Source organism: Sapajus apella, unplaced genomic scaffold (genome assembly GCF_009761245.1).
Source record: "Sapajus apella isolate SASKATOON/1434 unplaced genomic scaffold, GSC_monkey_1.0 scaffold133, whole genome shotgun sequence".
Lineage (NCBI taxonomy): Eukaryota > Metazoa > Chordata > Mammalia > Primates > Cebidae > Sapajus > Sapajus apella.
In genome coordinates this window covers 515,946-527,343 of record NW_022437073.1, presented here as the reverse complement: position 1 = coordinate 527,343, position 11,398 = coordinate 515,946, and the positions used below count along the sequence as shown (strand labels likewise).

The following is an 11,398-nucleotide window of genomic DNA, read 5'->3' as shown; positions in this document are numbered from 1 at the left end:
CTCTTGTTTTCCTACAGTTTTTTTAGGGAAAAGAAATGGATGCGAAGCAAGAATAATGCTTTGATTTGTTACTGTAAAAATGATTAAGGTAACAAAGCCAAAACAGGCCCTATAGGAACTCACAGATCAAGACTTTAAAAAAAAAAATCATTAAAATATTTAACTTTATTAACAGAATATTTACATTTCTTTTAAGACCTTATTTAACCATAGTGAGTGTTCCAAGTTTAAAAAGCATTAAGCAATAACCACACACAAGATGAAAAGTGTAAACTATACAGTACTTTATGTACAATTTTTACAAAGTAACACTTTTTTAAATAATATAACTGGACACAAAAATATACACTTTAGAGAAATTCACATCAGTAATTGTATAAAGCTCTCCTCTAGGGTCCTGAAAATTTAGGACAAACATTAGCTCTGTAAATAAAGTGTTACTGTGACAGTCCTGAAAGGCCACTATATATATTTATCTACATATAGATATCACATTTACTTTTTCAAGGCTACCAGCTTTACTATATAATTTGTAGATTATGTATTCAAGTGTTGAGGTGCTTATGATTATGCAAACATTAAAAGAATAGTGGTATAAGAAGTAGCTGGGGAACAAATTTGAGCCAGCATTTAGATTTACAGGCTCTAAACACCCCAATTCAAATTCTAAATGGCTGATACTTTCTCACTTCCAAAACAGTAGTGAATAATGTTTAAAAGTACTGCAAACAAGCTTGAAACATGATTCAGATTTAGTACAGTTGAGTTTTTTTTTTTTTTTTTTAATGCAAACAATTCATTTACTATTTCTTTGTTTTACTGCATCTGCATTAAGGCTTTGAATTATTTGACCCAAGATTTTACAATATTAAAATCTGACTCAAAATTTTACCATGTTAAAACAAATAGGTCCACAACCATACTACCTACTCTGTCTCACTGAGTCAGCATAGAGTTAAAGCTCAACACCTTAATGAAATGGTAGCAGAGACATTTGCTAATATCTAAGAAGTTACATATATAGCTTTTAATTAAAGGATGTATAATAAAACAAACAGCTTAGTGGCAAGAAATTGGTGCTAATAAACCAAAGGTTTCTTTTCAAAAGAAATTGTAACATCTTTGGAAAACTGTCCGGTTCTTTAAGTTCCCACTTCCTTTAGTTCCCATGGAGTTCATGCAGATACATTTCTTAAGACAATCTTAAAGTACACTGGTGGATGGAAATGGAATGTACATCCAGAACTAGAGGTGAAAACTAAGACCTGGGTGCTGATAGAAAAATCTTCCTGATTTCGGTCGTCACACATTTGTGTCCTGGAGTAAAGGTTCTTTGGCCTCTCCTGGCGCTTGTGTACTATGAGGATGGCTGTGACTGCCACAGTGCTTTCTCCAACTGCTGGACCTTAAGCTTAAATTGGTATGTTCCGGAATAAACAAGGCAACAAGCAGAGCCAGCAGTACTGAACAGGCTCCAAATAGGAAGGGAGGGCCAGGGATGATGGAATTCTGAGGAAGAATAAAGTAATTAGGAATTTTACACAAGTACTTTTACTCCTAAGGAGAAACTGCATACCTTTTAGTATTAATTTTTGAATTACAAGTTAATTGCTCTCTTTATTAAAGCCATAATTATAAAAGGCATTCCCCTTTTAGGAGAAAAGGGATACTATCTCATTCTCTATAAAATTCTGGGGATAACAACTGGCTAAATAGCCTTTGTGAAAATATTCTATCATTACTTTCAACACAAAATGTGAACACAGATGTTCTGTGAGCCTTCACTTATTTTGTTAGTCCAAGGGGAAAACGTTTATAGAAAGACCTCAAAAATAAAATCAGGCCGGGTGCGGTGGCTCAAGACCATAATCCCAGCACTTTGGGAGGCTGAGGCAGGCATATCACTTGAGGCCAGGAGTTTGAGACCAGCCTGGCCAACATAGTGAAACCTCATCTCTACTAAAAATACAAAAAAAATTTAGCCAGGTATGGTGGCATATGCCTGTAATCACTGAACTCAGGAGGCGGAGGTTGCAGTGAGCCAAGATTGTGCCACTGCATTTCAGCCCTATGTGACAGTGAGAGACTGTCTCAAAAGAAAACAAAAAAAATCAGGCAGTATACAGTATTTACTACAGTCGCAAAATAAATTACCATTTCTTTGTTTCAAGAAGGTAATTATATTTTCAAGTGACTGAAAATGAGAAAAACACAGAAAAACCAAGAAAAATAGATCTTTGTTTTAGCCTAAAATTATATCATTCTTAGTAAAAGCTTACACTGCTGGTTTTGTGTGTAGCCCACTGTAGTCTTAGTGGGTTGGAAGAATAGGCAGAACTTTGCTAAGTAAACCAGGAAACTGATGAGCTGCTAATATTGCCTAAAATTATCAGCAGTGTTTGGCATTAATTTTCAGTTGAGAGGAGGGAGGTATAGCAAGCAAGTGAACAAAGGTATTTACCAGCACATAACTGACTTTTCATACAAAAGGCAGACTTAACATACGTAACTGTGATATTACAAAAGTTTCAAAAGAAAGACTAACAATATAGAGAAATGGTTTGTTACATATGCCATTGACAAACTAGACATTTAAAATTTTTCATTCTCAAGTGGAAAAAAAAAATAACCAATTTCACAAGGTGGTAGATAGAAGAACACAGTCCCTTAAACTATGGTTTTTAAACATTTTATTCAGTCTCAAATAGAGTCTCACATAAAAGCTTTTGTGACCAAGAACTGGTCTTAATCTAGCCAAGTGAACTATATAATTTTATCATGTGGATGAGAATTACCTGTTCAAAGTGGTGCTGAGGGCTTGTGTTTGTTCCCAAGTCTGTTCCTGTTATTGGCAATTCTTTAAGTTCCACATGGAATATGTAGAAAATGAATCCATAGAGGGCCGGTCCCAGACCATTGCATAATCCTCGAATTCCTGTTATCATTCCTTGAACGACACCTATATTGTTTAAAGAAATTACCACTTAGTAAAGTACCTATTTTTTCCCTACCCTAGAACCAGTACAAATACGAAATCACAATCTAAAATCAAGGTTCTTATCAGACACTAGCAATTTATAGCAATGCCATTGAAAACTATTAATACTTAGAAGCTCTATAAAGTGTAATAAGCTGTCCTATGCAAACATGAGCTCAGATGTACCCATATATGGTCTAACATAGAAACAAGTGGGCAAAAGCACTTTATTTCCCTAGATTATAGCCTTCAAAACATGGCTGGTTAAATATCAGTCACGATTTCACAAGTACCAATGTTAAAAAAACTCTGTCCTCAAGCAACTACTTAAGACTCCTTTTAGTCAAAAATAAAGTGGGGTGTCACCCAGGCTGGAGTGCAGTGGTGCAAACTGGGCTCACTGCAGCCTCAACTTCTGGGCTCCAATGATCCTCCTACCTCAGCCTCCCCCATAGTTGGGACTACAGGCTAATGCACCACGCACCACCATTCCTGGCTAATTTTTGTAATTTTTGTAGAGATGAGGTCTCAGTTTGTTGCGTAGGCTGGTCTTGAACTCCTGGGCTCAAGGGATCCTCCAGCCTTAGCCTACCAAAGTTGGGATTACAGGCATGAGCCACTGTGTCCGGCCAATCACCCTTTTTTTTTAAAGATGGAGTTTTGCTCTTGTTGCCCAGGCTGGAGTGCAGTGGCACGATCTTGGCTTACAGCAACCTCTACCTCCTGGGTTCAAGCAATTCTCCTTCCTCAGCCTCTCGAGTAGCTGGGATTACAGGCATGTGCCACCACACCCAGCTAAATTTTTTTGTATTTTTTTTGTTAGTAGAGATGGGGTTTCATCATGTTGGGGCCAGGCTGATTTTGAATTCCTGACTTTACGTGATCCACCCACCTTGGCCTCCCAAAGTGCTGGGATTACAGGCGTGAGCCAATCACACTGTTTTTATAGCATTTGATATTTGTTTCTCTCTCTTGGATCTTTTCTCTAATTTAAAATGCAGCTTGCTTTGGCCATAGGCCTTTCCTTCCTCATTTATCAACCAAGTGATCATTGCCACTGTTTTGCAGTGCCCCTTTTCTCCTTATGACTAGACAAAACACATCCTTTTTAAAGAATTATTCTTCATCTGTTAGCATTCCAAGAATTAAATGTTCCCACACACACACACACACAAAAGCAGCATATGACATTAAAGATGTTTGCTGTGTTATATATCTTTAAATGACTGGAACTATAAGGCGTTTTTTTTTTTTCTTTTCTTTTTTTTTTTTAAAGAGATGGGTGTCTTGCTGTGTTGCCCAGGCTGGCTTCAAACACTTGACCTCAAGCAATCTTCCTGCCTCAGCTTCCCAGGTAGCTGGGACAACATTCATAAAAGGTCTATGAATATATCCCACAAGGTATCTAACACAACACAGCAAAAACTTAATGTTTAGTTAATATACTGTGGCCGGTATCATCAGTATATGTTTTTTTTGAGACACGGTCTCACACTGTCGTCCAAGTTGGAGTTCAGTGGTCTGATCTTGGCTCACTGCAACCTCTGCCTCTGAGGTTCAAGTGATCCTTCCACCTCAGCCTCGCAAGTAACGGTGACTACAGGCATGGGCCACCCTGCCCAGCTAATTTTTGCATTTTAGCAATGGGGTTTCCCCATGTTGCCCAGGCTGGTCTCCAACTCCTAAACTCAAGCAATCTGCCTGCTTCACCCTCCCAAAGTGTTGGGATTACAGCTATGAGCCACTGTGCCCAGCCTCATTAGTAAATTTTCTAAGAACAGAACAGATAGAGCCCCAAATTCTAAGTGAGAGAAAAGGGAATATGTATCTACCTAAGGATAAATACCCTAGAATCTGCTTTTTCTGTTTACATCGAAAGCAATTTTAAAATCCTCTACCCTGAAGATACACTTATGTTTCAGTACCTAGGAGACAGAACACAGGATTAGAACATTCTATACTTTTAAATAATTATCGCTGGTTCCTGTCAACTCACCTTGTTGATCAGCATCAGCAGTTCGTGAAACAAGTGCACTGACAGCTGGAAAGGTGATGCTAGACATGGCTGCTACTGCCCCAGCAGCCCACATCATCCTGTAATCAAAGCAGCAAAGCAAAAACAGTAAATTCTTCTCCACTGTACCTGAAAGTCACACTACATACTTAAGTAATTATGTATGTGAAATGGCTGTAGTAGAAGAAAAGGAGAACTAAACTTGCTTACTAGGTGACTATGGACAAGTCACTTAACAATCTAACCCTGTACAAAGACAGTAACTTAATTCACAAGAGTGCTGTGAGAGTATAATGTAAAATAGACCTATCATGTTCCAAACTGAAAAATGTGCTGGGTATTATTTCTATAGGCAGTTGAGAGGTTATACTGAGGATAATGTATGATACAGACGAAGAAACAACATCAAATATTTCCAAACACATGAAGCCAAAGTCTTCAGCAAAGTTCTTATGGATTTGTGATTCAGTGTGAAGATATTGCTGATTTGATCTAATCCTTATAGTAAGGAACAAGTAACTTGGATGCCCCTGGCTTGATGTTTACAAGAAATGTTTAGGTAATTTCAATTTTGAGCACCTCTTTGCAAAAGCTAGTCTGGAGAACAAATCATCACACTCTTGATGCTTACTCATACCCAAGTCCAAACAGAGATGAGGCAGTCAAAGTTGTTTAAAATATTAGTGCAAATCCTGGGAGTTCAGTCCCGTAATACCTGAGCACAATAATACTATCTATGTGGGCAGCCTGACAACAAGCATCTCTACTCAACTCCCCTGCAGGAAACCAGACTGCTAAGAAAAGCGGAGACAGAGCATGAGGCCGGCACCAAAATAACTGGATTTTTTTCACTTCTTGTTTGCTATCAGTAATGATCCCTGGTTATACAATCTTTTTTTTTCCTAACCAGAAAAATAAAAAAAATGTAAATAACTTTCAGGGCCTTGTTGCTATGGGATTAAATACTTTTTCCTACTAATGGACTGATTTAGATTAAATGCTCCTTGAAGATTCAAAAGCTGTATAATCTCATTCAAAAATTCAGCCTGTCACTTAGCTATAAAAGGTCACCTTTTAAATCCTCAAGCCATTCTAGAATATATAAATATACAAGTGGCAGACTTACATTAGACACATTTTGAAAGATAAAAAGCATAGTATGAGACATTATAGTCTATCCCTCAGTTGAGAAGCAAATAAAAACAGAAGGGCTAACACCAAAATTAAGAATGTTAACATTAAAATATTTATACTTACCAAGGTTCTGAACCAAAGCCATACCATGCCAATTGTAATATTTGAAATCCTAGACCCAGTAAAATGGTGTTCTTATTTCCAATTGACCTCATAAGTAAACTCAAAACTATGGTCTGGAAAAAAAAAAAAAAAAAAAAAAAAAAAAAATTTATCAGAATAAAGTTTTTACAAGTGACTTCTTTCAATCTGTACTATAAAAGGACTTGGTACTTTTCTACAATTTGGCTGATTTTCAGCAACAATTGCCCTGAATATGTCTGAGATCACTGGTCCAGGTCACATAAGCAGATGAAAACTCCCTCTCCTGACAGATCCAGACTGAGACAAGAATTCAAAAACCGAAAGATAAAACTTTCTACTCAGTACATTTCTACTGAGGACCACTTAAATCAGTAGTTGAAAATGGTAGGGTCAAAAGTTCTAATTAATGATTTGGAGATCCCCATTATATAACAGCCTTAAAAAAGCTTGTTTAGGTCCAAGTTAGTCTAAAAGGTTTATTTCCACAAGTAAATAAAAACTGACATCAAACAATGAGTACTCATATGTTATTTACCTAAGTTAATCTACTGATGAAACCATGATTTTTTAAAAACAATAAATAAATAAGTTTGATTTGGGAGAAATACAGTATACCAATTAACAGCAGACTCTGGAAAAACAGCCTGGATCATAATCTTGGCTTTGTGTGGCTCTGAGCAAGTCACTTCACTTTGAGCCTCACTTTTGTGTCTTTCCAAATGGGGACAACACCACCTATTTCAAAACCTTTGTCATGTGAATTAAATGAGATACATTTACATAAAGTTCTTAGAATTGTGCCTGACAATAGTTAGCGGTTAATAAACAATATTACCAGTAGGTAGGTTTTCTTGTGCTTCCCTTTTCTTTCAAAGTTAACAGAAATTCACAGTGATTTGGGAACATTAGAAATTTTTTTTTTTTGCTATTCTAACTAAAAATTTTTAAAATACAACATAAGACAGTAAGTCCATAGACAAAGAAGTAAAAGTAATTCAGGAAGTCACTATTTTATGATGGGCTGGCACTTTAAAACTCATAAAATGTAAACTTAGAATTCTTTAAATTGAGATACCCATTTAAGAATTACATCACAAATATGCCAGTGAAAAGCAAATGATTCTTTCAAAGATTTTTGAGCAATTAGAACTCATAGCTTTCTTCTCTAAGACTTTCACTTAAATCACGTGATTATAAGACTGAGTTCCACAAGGCATGGCTCCCTCGTAGAATTATATTCTTCAGCAACCAAACCAGAAAAAGGAACTTGCCCAGAGCCAGCAGTCAGCTGAGAAAAACTTCAACTGAAAGAAACCCTTAGGCCAGGCACAGTGGCTCACATCTGCAATTCCTGCACTTTGGGGGACTGAGGCGGGAGGACTGCTTGAGCCCAGGAGTTGGAGACCAGCCTAAACAACATACAGAGACCCCACCTCTACAAAAAAAATTGAAAAATTAGTCAGGCTGGTGGCACAAACCTATCATCCCAGCTACTCAGAAGGCTGAGTCCAGAGGATCACTTGAGCCCAGGAGGTCAAGGCTGCAGTGAGCCATGGTCACACCACTACACTCCAGCCTGGGTGACAGAAAAAGACCATCTCAAAAAAAAAAAAAAAAAGAGAAACATCTGTTCACCCTTTCACTCCCAAGCTAGTATTTTCTGGTATGATAAGTATTCGAAATATTTTCCATTTTTATTGCCCCCAATCAAATGTAACCTGTATGATCATCTTACTTTCTTCTGATGTAAGCATGTAAGTAAATAACATGCTTAACATGGCTTGTGGGTGGTGGCCAATATTACAAAAATAATCAGAAGATCAGAAATGATTAGAATTCTGATTAGGGTTAGAAATGATTGCAAATGATTTTATTTGTGGAATATATCAGAGCCTGACTTCAATTAATTATGAAAAAGAGTAAGTATACCCAAACCTCTGTGGCCTCGAACTGTCTGAGAACAAGGAACTATAATGCAAAGTTGAATAACTTTACTTTTAAGAACATCCCGGGACAAAGGTAGCACTTTCATCTAAAAAGCTGTGATTCTTTATATGACTCTAGGAACTCACAGAGCAGAAAACATTTGTTCTCATCATTCACTGAGATGATGATGAGCATGACAAGGAAGAAATACTGTTAAAAAATAGATTTCACTTATGATGAAATCCCTGGCACTTCAGCCACAAGGGGCAGTGAGGATGGCTGAGCATCAACTCCTAGTTCAGTGGGAACAGGGGGCATGGGCCAGCCGTGTATACCCTGGAGCAAGCCTTCTTTCTGAAATGCTGGTCTAAGAAAGCTGACACTTCTCAGGCACAGATCATGAATATTACCAAAAAGTGCTTATAAAATGCAGTCATCTCACAGCCCTTCAACCCATCTAGCCATTAAGTAGCTTTTTTTTTTTTTTTTAAATTGACACGGAGTCTCACTCTGTTGCCCAGGCTAGAGTACAGTGGCATAATATCAGCTCACTGCAACCTCCGCCTCCCAGGTTCAAGCGATTCTCCCGCCTCAGCCTCCTGAGTAGCTGGGATTACAGGTGCGTGCCACCATGCCTGGTTAATTTTTGTATTTTTAGTAGAGACGGGGTTTCACCATGTTGGTCAGGCTGGTCTCAAACTCCTGACCTTGTCATCTGCCCACCCTGGCTTCCCAAAGTTCTGGGATTACAGGTGTGAGCCACCGCACCCAGCCTGCCAGTAATTATTTAGTTACAGAAATCAGTATCTTTCTCTTTGTGTACTTATTTACAGAAATCAGTATCTTTCTTTGTTCTCAAAGAATAAATCCCAGTTCAATAAAAAAGGCTGAGAATGCATTACTAGCCCCATTTCCATTTTATAGATGAGATTAACTGGAGAATATATTTTCTTTTCTTTTTTGAGACAGTTTTACTCTTGTTCCCCAGGCTGGAGTGCAGTGGCGCAATGTTGGCTCACTGCAACCTCCACCTCCCAGGTTCAAGAGATTCTCCTGCCACAGCCTCCTGAGTAGTTATTACAGGCACACACCACCACGCTCAGCTGATTTTTTTTTTTTTTTTTTTTTGTATTTTTAGTAGACATATGGTTTCACCATGTTGGCCAGGCTGTCCTCAAACTCCTGACCTCAGGTGATCTACCCGCCTCGGCCTCCCAAAGTGCTGGGATTACGGGCATGAGCCACTGTGCCCGGCCATATAAACAGTGTTCTTGAACAGAAAAAAAATTTGGTGTCCCTTAATTTAACTTTCATTTTGAAGGTAAGAGCACTGAGTCCCAAAGGTTAAATGACTTAAGCAAGATGACATAGCTGATTAGCAGCTAAGCTAACACTAAGAGTAGCTTTGGTTAGTCTGATATTTGCCAAATTCCTAGTAAGACCAACTCTTTTTCTTGGCCTGAAGACACACGGGTAAGTCAAAGTACCCATCAACACATGGACTACCTTCTAGTGGAGGAAAGATGGATATGAGCCTGCTTATTTAACAAGATATTCCAGGTTAACAAGATACTCCAAACTGCCATGAACAAAATAAAATAAGGTAGTGTGATGGAGATGCTGCTTGAACCAGGATCCAGGGAAGGCCCTTCTGAAGTGAGAGCTGAATAAGGGGAAAGAGGTTATGTGAAGACCTGGGGAAAGAAACACTCCATACAAGGCTGACAGCAGGTGCAAAGGGCCTAGACTGGCATGGAACATATTCAACTATGTGGAGAGTGGAGGAAAATAGTCTGGATTTTATTCTGGTTGCAAAGGAAAGTGACTTTTAAATAGGTAAGATGCAATTCAATTTCCATTTTACAAAAATTAGTCTGCCAAGTGCAGAATGAGCTACAGTGAGGCAAGATGGAAGCAGAGACACCAGATGGAGGGTACGGCCTCAGCTCAGATTGGGTTCCTACTAATGGAGAACATCAGAAATGCTCCGATTCAAGCTATAACTTGGAGACAGAGATGCTAGGAACTATCATTTGATGGGCTGAATGTAGGCTAAGGAGAAAGGATTCATGAATGTCAGCAAGGTTTCTGGCCCCCAAAACCAAGTGGTGATGATGTCACTAAATGAGATGAGGAGCATGGGGGTGGCAGGCAGGGATGGAACCCAGATTTTAGTTTTGGCCATGTTAAGGCTGAAATACCCAGCTAATGTGTCAAAAAGGAGCTCAGGGACTGAACTGGAGGTGTAAGTCTGGAAGTCACCCCCATAGAGAGGGCTAGACAGAAAAGCACTGAGAAAAAAGAAATGTGTAGAACTATATCGATGTTCTCATGTAAACACCTACTTAGCGCAAGTGATAGGAACTCATAGACCTATTGGTGCCCAGGAAGTAATGGGGCCGATGGCAAAGAAAGAAAAGGTTCCAAAGGGGACAGCAACTACTTGGCTCTCGCTGGAAGGTTGGCCCACACCTGGTTACCAGATCTAATCATTTTGGGGGAGAAGCTACATAACCATACTTTCACATGACACTTTCCAATTGTTAAGTGCCAATTAAACTAATTTTTAAAGGTGTTTTAACATTATAGAAAAAACCAATGACCTTTAGTACCTCTTGGGGCATAGGCAGTTCAGGGTGCTAGGGTGACAAAAATGAGTATGATACAATCCTGACCTCATGATCTACTCAGAGGTCTGCTGGAGCTCACAAACTAAGGCAATAAACAGAAAATCTATACCACAGTGTATTCTGTACAATAATAGAAATATGCCCACATTAGCATGGGGACCCAGAAAAGGGATATTCAGGGTGGGGCAGAAGGAGGCAGAAAGATAGCAGGAATAAAAGCACATGGGTAAGAAATAAAGCAAACAGAGGCATAAATGGAGAGCTATTAGCAGCTCCGTGCTGCTGGAGAGGAGGGAGAAATACATTGGTCTTTCAGTGATTTAGGAGGTCAACAGGGGACAAGTCATTCTCAGTTTATTTCTGTATAAACAAGAATACAAGATCATTCTTCTACCTTTGAGGCTATACATGTACTAACGTAGTTCGTATGTAATGATACAAAATGTTAATTCTTACTTCTACATAAGCACCAAATCCCAAATGGTCACTTAAGGACCTTGTTGCTCATGGACTGTGTCTATGCTGTGTCAGCAATGGTATTGTGGAGGGTTGCATGCGCCTTTGCGATCTTAC

The 11,398-nt window shown here is 38.6% G+C and overlaps 1 protein-coding gene across 2 annotated transcripts in view; it reads right to left on the bottom strand.

The window, feature by feature from the left end:
• Positions 1-146: 146 nt before the first annotated feature.
• Positions 147-11,398, bottom strand: part of MFSD14A (major facilitator superfamily domain containing 14A) — a 54,900-nt gene continuing 43,648 nt past the window's right edge. For both annotated transcript variants that reach the window (XM_032262947.1, XM_032262948.1), the window contains 4 exons: positions 6,249-6,361; positions 4,974-5,071; positions 2,796-2,959; positions 147-1,509 (listed from right to left, as the gene is read on the bottom strand). In XM_032262947.1, coding sequence (XP_032118838.1) covers positions 1,303-1,509; positions 2,796-2,959; positions 4,974-5,071; positions 6,249-6,361 — 582 coding nt within the window. In that variant the 3' untranslated portion in view covers positions 147-1,302. The remainder of the gene's footprint in view (positions 1,510-2,795; positions 2,960-4,973; positions 5,072-6,248; positions 6,362-11,398) is intronic.